At 41.3% G+C, this 12,698-nt stretch overlaps 1 protein-coding gene and 1 long non-coding RNA gene across 2 annotated transcripts; one reads left to right on the forward strand and one right to left on the reverse strand.

The window, feature by feature from the left end:
• Positions 1–715: 715 nt before the first annotated feature.
• cunh15orf39 (chromosome unknown C15orf39 homolog) lies at positions 716–11,097 on the reverse strand. Its single transcript, XM_076089161.1, has 4 exons — positions 10,530–11,097; positions 5,198–8,449; positions 4,146–4,180; positions 716–2,579 (listed from the first exon to the last, which is right to left on the reverse strand). The coding sequence occupies exons 2-4, from the start codon at positions 8,409–8,411 to the stop codon at positions 2,574–2,576; spliced, it is 3,255 nt and encodes a 1,084-aa protein (XP_075945276.1). The 5' UTR covers positions 8,412–8,449; positions 10,530–11,097; the 3' UTR covers positions 716–2,573.
• On the forward strand, positions 4,886–12,471 carry LOC142947516 (uncharacterized). Its single transcript, XR_012953373.1, has 3 exons — positions 4,886–8,255; positions 8,971–9,088; positions 9,439–12,471. It is a non-coding gene; the product is annotated as an uncharacterized LOC142947516 (long non-coding RNA).
• The last annotated feature ends 227 nt before the right edge of the window (positions 12,472–12,698 follow it).

The following is a 12,698-nucleotide window of genomic DNA, read 5'->3' on the forward strand; positions in this document are numbered from 1 at the left end:
AATGTTTGTGTTGAGGCAGCATTCCAAAAACCTTTCGACGCAATCGATACTTTGTTTTTAAACGGCGTCCTTGAGTTTGACACCGCTGTGTACTGTGGTAGTCCCACCGCTGTGTACTGTGGTAGTCCCACCGCTGTGTACTGTGGTAGTCCCACCGCTGTGTACTGTGGTAGTCCCACCGCTGTGTACTGTGGTAGTCCCCGGTGTGTGCTCAACGCATCACTGGAAATACAGTTTCCACCGAAACAGCAATTTTCTCAAATTTAAAAAGGGAATTTGCAACTAAACATTCTGTCACCAGATGGGGACAAAGACGCTTTGATTCTAACTTGAAGTTTCATGTTTTAAGTTATGTTCCAAAAGCAATGTTTACCAAATGAACTGCTCATTTTAAACCGACTTGTTTAATCAGTAACAGTATCGCACCTCAACTGATGTGAAAACACACATTCAGCACAATTTTTTGTTTCATTACCGGTGACAAAATCTGTGACTCTGCAATAGACTCCTAAGATATTTACTTAAATTGATTTCGTCCTCTACATGGTGAGTTGAGAAAGGTGTAGCTGGCAATCTCAGCAGTGAAGCATTAGCAATATGATGAATCTTACATGAAATCCCATGAAGCTGGTGAGTAAACAACAAACTTTATAAAGTTGTTGCTAAAGTTAAAGGTGCATTTTTGGGAGCGAAAAGTACACTTAAACACCATGGAATCATTACAAACATTTATTTAAGACGAGTGACGATGTTATAAACAACTTGATCTGCAGAAATATACAGCAATTATACAAAATTTAATTAAAATGTGATATGAGGTGAAAGTCTTAAGGTTCAGTGTTTAAAACGCTATAACACGGGGATATCTCAGCCTGGGTGTCATTAAAGTCCAGCAGCTTAGTACAGAACTACATTAATGCCAATGCAGCTTCAGTTAAACACCAACCACAATCAGGGGAAAACAATCACTCTTTGTTATGATGTACAAGACTGGCACTGCTACTGTAAACCTATATACATGTGGCTGGTTTGACAGTAAAAAAACCTTTTATAAATGTCTTTCTGGTTTCTAATTTCTTACTGGCAAAGTATAAATAGAAAAACTATCTACAAGTCGCGAACTTCACTCAGAATAACATTGTTCTCCAAAGTTTTGTACTGGTTATGAATTGGGCAGTGTTGTAGCATTTATTTGACATAACTGCAATCTAACTTTTCTATCGACCACAAAAAGCTATTGATAGTGTCAAAAGATAAGGGCGTAAAAAACATCTACAGGATGTTGCGTATTGCTCATCGTAAGAATCTAAAAACTGCAGTTGTAAGTGACAAAGAATGTGTAGTTGACCTCATAACAAAAAAAATTATCCAGTCCGACTTCATTCCTGAGGAGGCATCAGCCGACTTTTGGAAAGTAAAAAAAAGACAGTAGGGGAACCGATTGCAGCGTGACAAGGCAAAAAACAAAACTTGCACCTAGACATTTGTTTGGGTGAACTCGTCTTCGATTTTGAGCCAGCCTTTTTTATAGTCTATCAGTAGCTCTAGGTAGTACTTCCACTCTGGCTCGCTGTCATACCTGACCTCAAATATAGTCTTCAGAGGGTTGGAGTGGGCTTCATGGATACGCACCACTTCCCCTCTGTACCACACTTCGGATTTATCATCTTCTTCGTACAGATGACGAATCCTCTTTCCTACCAGGTCTGGGTAGAACCTCATGGCCCTCAGAGCCCTCTGGACGGCCGAACGCAGGATCCATCGCCTCCTGTGTTCAGCGCTGTGGCAGGTAGACAAGTAGGGACAGTATTTGATCTTCACGAGCGATCTGCGTTTTCTCTTAGAAGAGCTGCTAAGCGGTCTTAAGGCGTGCGGGAAGCTTCCCGTTCTCTGCCACCTGTGGGTTACTCTGGGCGTCCTCCTGTGAGGGTCGCTCTCGCTGCTCACTTCTCCCCCCCCATCATCAGTATGTAAGTGGGAAGGATTAGCAAATGACCCGGCTTGAGGAATGACTGCTTGGTAGCGCGCCTTCTTTCTGTTCAGACCTTCGCTAAACATCCTCCTCAGTTTGAGAATCACACCTGAACAATTCTCGGATCTACCCGGAGACTTTGCTCCAACAGGCTGCAGACTGGAGTGTTCCTCTGTTTCTGTGTCACTGGGAGATGGAGAAAGCTTCTCAAAGGTTATAGGACACATCCATGAATTTTCCAAAGTTATGCTTAGTGGAATGAGTGAGGAATCCTGCTCTGCAACCATACGGCCACTTGCTGTCTCTTCAGACTGATGGCCACTCCAGGTTTTCTCCCTAAATGGATCCAGCACACCTCCCCTTACAGTCTTCTTGGTGTCATCTGCCTCTTCCTTCTCTGACAAATTGCTGTCCAGAAACATACGCCTCGAACTGGTCTTTATCCTGCTTTTTCTTCTATTACTGGTTTTTTCATGGTCCTTCGGACGTCTCTGTGGGTGTGATTCTGAGGGTGAGGCAGTGATGTCTGACACAGGACTCCTGCAGCTGATAGTCTCCTCACACCCTTCATCCGTTTCTCTGTCAGCAGGATCGTCCATATCTAATCCTGCAACACAGCGGCCAAGATGTATCAAAATTGTGTTGTTGACAAAATGGGAAGGTAAAAGTTAAAGAGTTTACAGAATTATTTTCGTGATCAGGGAGAATATAGAGAAAGGTGGAAGTTTGAGAGTTGTGACTGAAAAAGAGATGAATAAAATAATTGACTTTGTGAACAGATGATTTAAAAAAAAAAAAAAAAAAAAAAAAAAAAAGCAAGCCAGCAACCACGAAGCTCAACACAGTTTGACAAATCAATTTTCCCAGAGCGCATATTCATTACACAAGAACAATGAGAAACTATTCTATTCAGCAGACCTGGTGATTGGACAGCATGATGTTTCACCATGAAACACCCTTTCAGCAGAGACAGAATAGAAAGAAGGCTGTGGGAAAAAAAAGTCAGCTGCTACAAGGGGTGCCATCAGTCAGGGATGAAACAGCAGTGGGGCAATAGTAAGTCAAGGGAAATGTTCATATACCAAAGTCAAGTGCTCCCAAACCATGTGAACCATTAATGTCAGCAGTTGACAGAAACTCGATTAAGCCCAATTCAGTTAGCAAACTGCGTGCCAAACATAATCGATGTTTGAAGGACACAAAGTAAAAAGACGATTAAAAGGTGAAGTATATTTTTGTATTATTAACAAATCCCATGAAAATACTAATGCCAACAATGAATTGGTCTGTGCAACCAAAGCCTGAAGTATTCCTCTCTGCCAAAGACCTCCTTTGTTGTACAAAATCTATTTAAAAACGAGGCAAACCACTGCACCGGTTGTCATGCTCCTTCGTTGTGATAAACATGGGCACTGTAGTTTATTTTGAGTTAACCCCACATACACCATATTGGAGCCAGAAATACTCCCTAGTGCACCACATCTGCAACTAATAATTGTAGAAACAAATGCATTATTTATTCTTGTTTGAGCAACATTTGTAAAAGCTAGTGTCCGGTTGTTTTAGGAAATCACTGAGCCTCTTTTAAAGAATGAAACTACATATTTTGTAACTGTCTTTTGCAGCCTTTAGTGGCTACAAATGGGCTCCGTTTTGGTCTTTTCATGAGATTTGTTGACAATAAATTTAAAAAAAAGAAAGAAAGAATCTTGCCAGTCTTATGCTTTAAATCCTATTTTCTTACAGCACCAATCGTTCAGTCTCACTTCCCTCGATGACTAAACAGCACAGATGCAGATTTTTTGAGGAAACTGTTAAAAGATGATGATCCCCATCTTCTTATCTGCTTAAAATGTGCCACAGTTAATCCCCTCTGTGTGTGTAGCGTGCTTTCACTTCCTTCCTCCGGTAATGTGATGAAACAGCCTGCCTCACAATCTTTAAGGTCCACCAATGCTATCTAGCAAAAGCATGAAGGAGAGTTTCATTTTTCCACAAATAGCCCAGCTCAGCACCCTCACCTCCACCCACCATAACAAGCATAATGCAATCATGCAATTTGTTGGGATTAGTTACGGTTAGTAGTGACTGAAAGTTAGCAGAAAAATGTCCTCCTTTCTAATCAGAGAAATCAAATAGTGAGATTGCGGGACAACATAAACAATAAATATACCTGGACTCTCTTTTGGACATCAGGTGAGGTTGATTCTGTAAAAAATAAATGGATTTTATATTGAATATTTAATGTTTGTTCTTTACAAAAGGGCCAATAATGCAGAAAGAATATAATCATGATGAATATGATTACTAAAAGACTATTTGAGGAATAACCACCATCAAAATATTATATTTTATAATAAAATCCAGAGGAATCAGGGAGTCACACAATCTACCCAACATGTGATCATGTTGTACATATCACATGGTCAAATGATCTAACTAGAGGTATCATCTTTCTTAGTATTTGTACAGGAAACAAACATTTTGCTCAACTGTTATCTGAAAAGTAGGCTTTCATACGAATTATCTTAGTCAGTCTTATGATCTATTATAAATAACAGAACAAATGAACTTAAACCCGAACTTTTTACAAGCAAATTCATGCTATTTATTCTACACTCATCCCTGAGGTGAAAAGTCACATTTCTATAGCTGCCTAACTAATAAACTGTACTTAAATGACTAAATCTATTGCACATAGTGCTGAAGTGCAGTAGTTATTGTAAAAATGTAAAAAAGGTCTCCACTTGATATATGCATGTGTATGCACGCAATGTCCAATATTCATTCAATTCATTCATGAACATTTGGACTTCAATTGGGTAGATTGTTTGACTCACTGGATTTTATTATAAAATATAATATTTTGATGGTGGTTATTCCTCAAATAGTCTTTTAGTAATCATATTCATCATAATTATATTCTTTCTGCGTTATTGGTTCAGGGTTGTTGAAATACGTAGTTGTGTCCAGTATTTCCCCCTGAACATTAATGAACACAACTGTTGCTTACTGCAACACCTCTAGTTAGTCTGGCTTGATGTTACCAAAAAGAGACAAAATATAATCATACCACCTAGAGTGCCATTGATTTGGAAACAGACGGAATAAGGACTAAAATAAATGTCTGTAACTGAAATTACATCACTGCGACACCCGTTTCCTTTACTTGAAAAATATTCACAAAATATTACCTCAGTAACTGTGAAGTGAACATGCACTCACCCAGATGTTTGCAGACACAGGTGTGATACAAAAGGTTGACCACGTCCACGTAGATGTCAGGCAGGTGTTTGAGGGACATTAGTCTTCTGAGCCGGGAGGAACAGGCTCTTTTATGAAACTGGATGAGAAGCTTTTCTTCAGAGAGCGTGGTAGGCCGCAACTCCACTCTGTGCTCCTGCAGGACCTGGTCGATGAAGCTGCCCTGGACCATCGGAAACAGCAGCTCCTTCACCACCAACATGGGGAGGAACACTGCCCCCGTCCGCATGACGTGTGGAAAAGGACAGCGTTCTTGGGAGGTGTACTCTCTCAACCTCTCCAGGACCGTATGGAGCGCTGACTTCATCTCCTCATTGAGCCACACCTCTCTGGCTTTTACCCCCAACAAACAAGACACTTTCTGGACTTTGGCTGAAGGAGATACCGCTTCAGGCAGTTCCAACTGAGACAACCAGGTTCTGAGTTCCTGCTCTGAAGAGGCCGACACAAAGTCGGATACTAACTTGCAGAGTGAATGGTGCATCTCAAAGAAGTGCGTGCGGACTGGCATTTGGACTTCTAGTTTTGGTATAACTTCAACTATTGGCTGCGCAGGTGGCCTCTCTGCGGGCGGAGCTGGGCAAGAAGGCTTGATATCACAGAAAATTAAATTGTAGGTGGAAAGTTTCAGACACTGGGGAGGAATGTTTTTAAAATTGAGTTTGCTCTCAGGGGGTTGAGGTGGAGTAATGGATTTGGGTTGCAGGGTGACCTGCTGTTCATGCAGTGTGCATACATTAGCCCGAGAAGCAGAGTTCATCTGTGCAGTCACCTCACCAGGTTTGGACTCATGTGAAGTCTCCTTTTCATCTGCTAATGAGGGTTTACTTTCAAGTTCGTCAGGTTCACATTTCTTTATCACCAACATGGGTTTGCTGTTGAATGAACCGGTCTCTTTGGGTTCTTTTTTGATTGTTAATTTGCTGCAGTACCTCTGACTAACAGGAGTATTTGAGCAGTCATCAGGGTCTGATGGATCTACTTTTTCCACTTTAATATGTTTGGGTTCAAAGATCTCTACAGCACGCTTCTCTGTTGGAGTGTCTGCACACGTTGCTTTGGGAACCAGTCGGACAACAGACTGCTGTTCATCTCGATGTGGCCTTTTCGCTTTAATGTCTTGCTTGGTTTTGTCTTCACGCTGCTCAGGTGACCGGACGATTCTGCCTGGAAATAACATTCCAGATGCCTGCAGGTATGCTTGGTAAGGTGCCAGGCTGAAGACATTGTCAATAACTGGCATTGGAGGAGAGTCTGTTTCATTTCCTACTTCTCCATTCTCCATTTCCACCCTTCGTCGTTTCTTATTGAGTTCCACCTCACATAAATCCCTATCCTCTTCTTTTATTCTGATGGGTGAAGATGAGTGAGAAGTACTTCTCTTCAGGCACTCTTTCAGAACAGCAGTGCCTGAACTAGACACAGGGCCATTGTGTTTATTTCCTGGTGCAACAGCAGGGGAATAAATTATTTTTCGGACATTTGCACTATTGGGTACAGCTGCGTGGACTCGATCTGAACTGTGATGCGGTGACCGGGGAAGCCATGCCGCGGGGGAAACAGGAAACCTTTTGGGCTTTTCTGGGCACATAACATGGGCATCACAAGAGGAATAGTCCAGGATTCTGTCCATGTTCAGGCCAGTTGGAGGAAAGACGGGTCGGTCAATGTGCAGGCTGGTGAGTGGGGCAAAAAAACGGTTAGTCTGTATGCTGGATGGTGAGACACCAGGTTGGCTTACACGTCTGGTAGGACTGGTTTGGTCCACACGTAGGAATGGTGAGTTGGTGTGTGATTGGCCAGCATGCAGGCTGGCGCTGGGTTTGTCCTTGTGTAGGATGGTTGCAGAGGCCATGGGGTGCTCCATGTAATGGCTGGATGGGGAAACATTTATGCGTGTAGAGTGAAAGCTAGGCGATGCATGTTGCCTTTTTAGAGGGGCTCCGATTTGGCTTGGATTTAAATGAAATCTGGGAACTGCATAATATGGATAGTCAAAACCCTGCATCAAGGCATGATTTGGCAACGTTTCAGTGCCTGGCAAAGGAATTTCACCATGACGCGACTGCGGCACTATGTAATGCTCCCGGGGGTTTGAGATTGTGTGTTTAAGAATAACAGCCACATCTTCTCTCTGCTTGAACTGTGTCCCGTTTTCTACCTCCACATTTGCCTGGGAGTAGTAAAACATCGGGTGCTGTGTTAACTGGCCATATTTGGTCATGGGAGAATGTTCCCGATAAACCTCTGAGGTCATATGCTCATATATGGGAAGAGAGGGGTATAAGCTAGGGTAACCTCTGGGGGAAGTCTGTAAACGCTGGCTCTGCTCACTTGGAGAACCAAAAAGTGTGCGAGTCGGGGTGCAAGGGTAACTGCTATAATTTGGGTCAATCATACCAGGAAAGGCCCTTGCTCTACCGGGGCTGTATGTCTCCACATTCATCCTCTTTAGTGGTTCTGCACTGGGCTCAATCTGTAAACCTCTCTGTTGCGGCAGTGTGTCTTGTGCTTTCCTCTGGATGGGCGGTCTTTCAGTGTAGTGAGTATCAGTTTGCATCCAATCATGCTCATATACAGTGTTTGGTATCCTCGGAGAGCCGTGTTCCACACTGTATCGTTGTCCTATCACACAACCCAGTTCATTGCAGCAGGGGTTATGCACATAAACTGGCTTAGGAATCGCTAAGTAAACAGAGTTTTCAGATGGGGGAGATAAATTATCACCTCCAGTTTTTACTTTTCTAAGAGCCCCTGATGCAGCAGCTGTAGGACTGCTGATCCCAGGACTTTTAGTGTATAATGTAAAGCCCTGTTTTACTGGTGCGTGATGCAGAGAGGAAGAATGGCAATGGCCTTCCTCTGAAGAACTGCTGTCTTGCCTGTAAATTATGTGTTTTTGTCCATCCATGCCAGAGAAGTGACTCACAGGACTCCTGCGATCCACCAGAGAGGTCTTTGAGTTGTTCCAAGGAGGAGTGAATCCCGCCTCGTCTTTTCCTCTGGGATCATGAGTGAAGTAGGCCCCGCTGTACTGCAGCATCTGCTTACCCAGGAAACCAGACATAGTTTGTGGTTTTGACAGTCCTGTGGATGCTATCGTCCCGTCCAATAGTGGCATCTTGCTTCGAAACACTGGGTCAACAATGGTGTGCATTGCCTGGCTGCTCATCATATAGTCCCTTGTGATGGTGCAATGATATAGCTCCAGACCTGAGAATATAGTAACAACAATTAGACACTGCCATTCATTGTTCAAAGGATCAATCTTTCTAATTAGCTTGAATAAACTCCCACCTCAGACATCAGATAGGACAAAAAACACTTTTTGCACACATTAAGAGGTCCTAACTACCTTGAGGCATTTTATCAACATGGCGAATCTTGTGGCTTATCACATGTCACATAAACCCTTTTCAGCTGATGCACATAGATGGAAGCAAAATGCAACAAGCAGCAAAGAAGTAGAAATGTGCAATGATGATTCATAGCTTAGTCCATTTCCTAAGGGCCAATGTGATAGTTGCCACATTTTGCAATAAACAAACCAGCTTTCATGGTGGAGCCTACAGCTTTACCAGTTGATGTGATGGTGATATATTATCCATGTGTGATTAAAAGGAGTCTTCACTCTAAGGCCATGTCTGTATATATAACAATTACAATGGGACTGCATTACTGCGATACTGCATTCGAGTCATATTTGATGTTTTATGGTCTTACTATCATTTCAGATGTGTCATCCCAGTCACATCGAAGAGCTTCATTCTGGCTTTTATCAAACCAGAACTTATCCCTTCATCTACCATGCACTTCTCATCTCGGGTCAATGCCATGAGAACCAACATTACAGTAGGCTGTTTCAATTCTGCATTGTATTACCACAAACCCTGAGTCATACCCTTGTTCCTTTTTCATACACTTCTCCCGAATAGAAAAATGTTCTACACTACTAAAATATATGTCCAGAACAATTATTACTTAATACCTTCAAGAAGTTAATTTCAGCATTGAAAATGTACTTAAACGATTAATCAATTATCAAAATAGTTTGCTGATTAATTTTCAGTTGATGGACAGATTATTTAGCACTTTATAATATCGATCAACTTCCACATCAGTGAAGATAAAACAATGAAAATTCAAGCTTTTTTTCGTAGTATTTACGCATGCTCAACTTCTATATCTGTATTTTCCAACAGGCACGTGAAGGCAGCATATTGCAACAGCTTGTGCGCAATTTAAACAGCTTGAGGCTGACAGTTTGGCTTAGGAGGAAAGATGACCTCATCAAGTGATGAACTCATAACTCTGCCACACAAACATCTGCATGAACTGGAAAGACATACAGCATGAACTATTTGAAAGGTTGTAGGTTGTTTTTTTTCTGACTTGCATTATTTGTTTTCCCACTAGTGGACACTCATTTTCAATAACCTCCTAAAAACTAAAAGATCACACTGCAAAACATCACTATCTTTTGACAGGGTTTAGGCAATGTGCATGGAGGAAACTGCTCAGGGCTGTTTTCAGATGACTGAAATCTGCACTCTGTGAAGGGTGTGTGTGATCTGCATTCCCAGATCTGTAGAGTGATGCCATAGAGTGACTTCCGAAAGCAACCGTCCAAATTGACAAGCGGAGCCTTAAACCACGTGGGAAAGGAGTGATTCGGGAAAAACAAATGTCTAAAAGTTATAATCTGCTGCTTAATTGTCGGCGCTGTCAGGTTAAAACAAGTTGGAAGATGTCAGCAAGTTCACGTGACATGAAGAAAAAAAGTTTCTTTCCGGCAAAGTAGTCTAAATCTCAAAGTAACCAATAAAATGACTCAGTACAAACATAAAAGAGGAACTTATAAGCTCTGAGAAAAAAGTGTCTTCGCAGGTTCTTTTTTTTTTTGTGGCGCTTATAGGCCAAATGTTTTTATAAAACTACATAAGAAAACGCGTGTTGCCCTGCCAGTATGACCAGCCTGCTCAAATGAACACAACGCAAATAATATGAAAATAGTATATGCTCAAAAGCTCGATCACGGTGCAAGTGATTTCCATACACGCTGCGAAAGCATCGCAAACCCCACGGCAAAACTAAAACCACACTGTGGGCAAAAACTAAAAACACAGTTTCAAACACTTGCGATGCTTTGGCGACATCAAATAGTTTCACAATCTGTCATGCTTTCTAAGAGAATACACCCATGCGTGTGTGTTTGTTAAACACGATTTGATGATATCATAATCTGTTGTTGATTTGGATTTTTGAAGATTGAGCAGTAAATGTGTTTTCTTACCTCGCTGCTGTGTTGACAATAAATGATTTCCACAAAGATTCCATGGAACACCAGTGCTGAGAAAGGAGGGGAAAGTATCTGCGTGTAAACGGACCGGGTCAGTCCGGATGTGCCAAAATCCAACGTATTGAACCGAAGGCCAGCCAAGAGGTTTGGGCGGCTCATCCGAAGTCCATGCGGCTTTTGGAGAAGTTAACAAACTGAAGAAAAGACAAAAGGGAGGAGGATGGACTTTGATCAATAGGCGGAGTCACACCCTCTGTCTCTTCATGGCTTGTTGTCTACACATGTGATGTTTTCCTGCTTTACACTTTTATTGGCTCTTAATGTTCGGCTGCATGCTGATGCCACCTTAATTGTAATTAGAGTTTATTCATTAATTGACAGACAACACATCTGGATTTTTCAATCACCACAATTAAGAAATTATTTCACTCCATGGAAGTAGTTTTTCGAGTCTTTTTTTTGTTGCAACCATGCATCCATTCATTTTTTTATTTTTGTATTATTCACATAGCTATAAAAAGTATTTGGGACCTCCTGAAAGTTATCCCACTGCACTTTCACAACAAAGAGAACTATACAACATAGAGTAATGAATGGAATCAATCTGTTTAGCTTTTGATGACGAATAGGACACAAAAAAAACCCAAAGAATTTGGAGTCCATTTCTATAATGATGAATGGGGAAATTAATTTAATCATATGAAGTGTTTCCCTTAAAAAGCATTATAATTAGGCTTGCTATAATACGGCTAACGTTTCATGCATGCAGGTACCATGCTGTACTCAGACTGTCACAGGGTGCATGTCACCATGAACTGCAGAGTCTATATCACTTATATAGACAAAAAAGAACTGCTGAAGAAACTCTCTAGCACAGAATCCCCATTTGTTTAGATCAGTTAATGGTTGACTTTGGTTGGCCAAAGTTAAAATCAGGTCGGCTATTACCTCAGACAGAATTGCCCCACATTTGTGCATGAGCCTAGTTGATGTGTGTACACCATGATTAATGACAGTGTAATATCACAAGATATAGAGGCAGATCATTACACAAAAATACAGGCAATCCAGCATTATTGTAAGCTTAAATTCTTCCACTTGCTTGATTCAAACTCTGAATGGCTTAATTTCTTGTTGCACTTGCATCATACCAGTCCCTCCTCACCTGTGAGTTGGAGTCTAATTTGTGTGTCCTGTGGGACTGCCACAGTTTAGTCTAGACAAGTTGGTAGCTTCCATCAGTCCCTGTGGCCTGGCAGGTAAAGAGACGCTCGCCAGGGGGTTTGACTGAGGAGAGGAGGCAGGAACCTTTCCCCACGGAGTGCTTTCACATCTCCCTTATTTCCAGTTACCATGGCATTACAGCTTAAGGCCAACCAACACAGAGCATTAAGGGGCGAACAGTGTGCCATGCGGATGCAGCAACACGAATCTTACAGGCAAAAATAATGCATTTAATGCTTTCAGTATTGTAGACTGGAAGGCAAATACACAGGCAGTGCAAAGTGTTGTCATTCATAATCCTTCCTGGGGACCCATTGGTAGCCAAGTTAGTGAATGATTACACCGAATGAAGCGGCTATTTTATTTCATCTTTCTTTTGTAATCTCCTGTTTCCTGATACGCAAATATTTACTGGTAGCATAATTGGCAGTACTGTCTAGTTGAAGGTTATTTCCCTCCATGAAACTTGCTTTTGTTAAATATCTAATATACATAAACACACCCAAATAATCCGTAGCAAACATTTAGCAGATAAACGTAACCTTTTTTAGGATAAACAAATGATCTTGAAGGTTTGTCTTTCGCATGGGGCCATCAAAAACAGTGGTAAATGAACTGTTACACAAAATATCATATCTTCACAGGACTTTTATTGGGAAGTTTTCCTGTAAATGAATTATATTTTATTATTATTATTACTTTATTATTTATATTTATCCTGATGGAAAATACACAATTTTATAATTGCATTTGTTTGTAACATACAGTTCACTATAAGTACACATAATAAATATATTAAGTACAATATGTCACACGTTCAAGTTACGTTGTAATTGTGTTTACCAATTTTAAAGTCAATAAGGTGAGATGTGGAGACACAGGGAGGAGAGCAGGTGATCTCTCAGGATGTAGTTTCTGATGAAACACTGTTGAACATTC

This window comes from Anarhichas minor, unplaced genomic scaffold, assembly GCF_050575085.1.
Source record: "Anarhichas minor isolate MPS153535 unplaced genomic scaffold, ASM5057508v1 ptg000011l, whole genome shotgun sequence".
In the NCBI taxonomy this organism is placed as follows: Eukaryota; Metazoa; Chordata; class Actinopteri; order Perciformes; family Anarhichadidae; genus Anarhichas; species Anarhichas minor.

Bases quoted from the DNA above. Each gene is read 5' to 3' on its own strand.
- cunh15orf39 (XM_076089161.1), bottom strand. From the start codon at position 8,411: ATGATGAGCAGCCAGGCAATGCACACCATTGTTGACCCAGTGTTTCGA. The intron at 4,181-5,197 runs GTGAGTGCATGT...TATTTTTTACAG, and splicing joins CTGTGTCTGCAAACATCTGG to AATCAACCTCACCTGATGTC.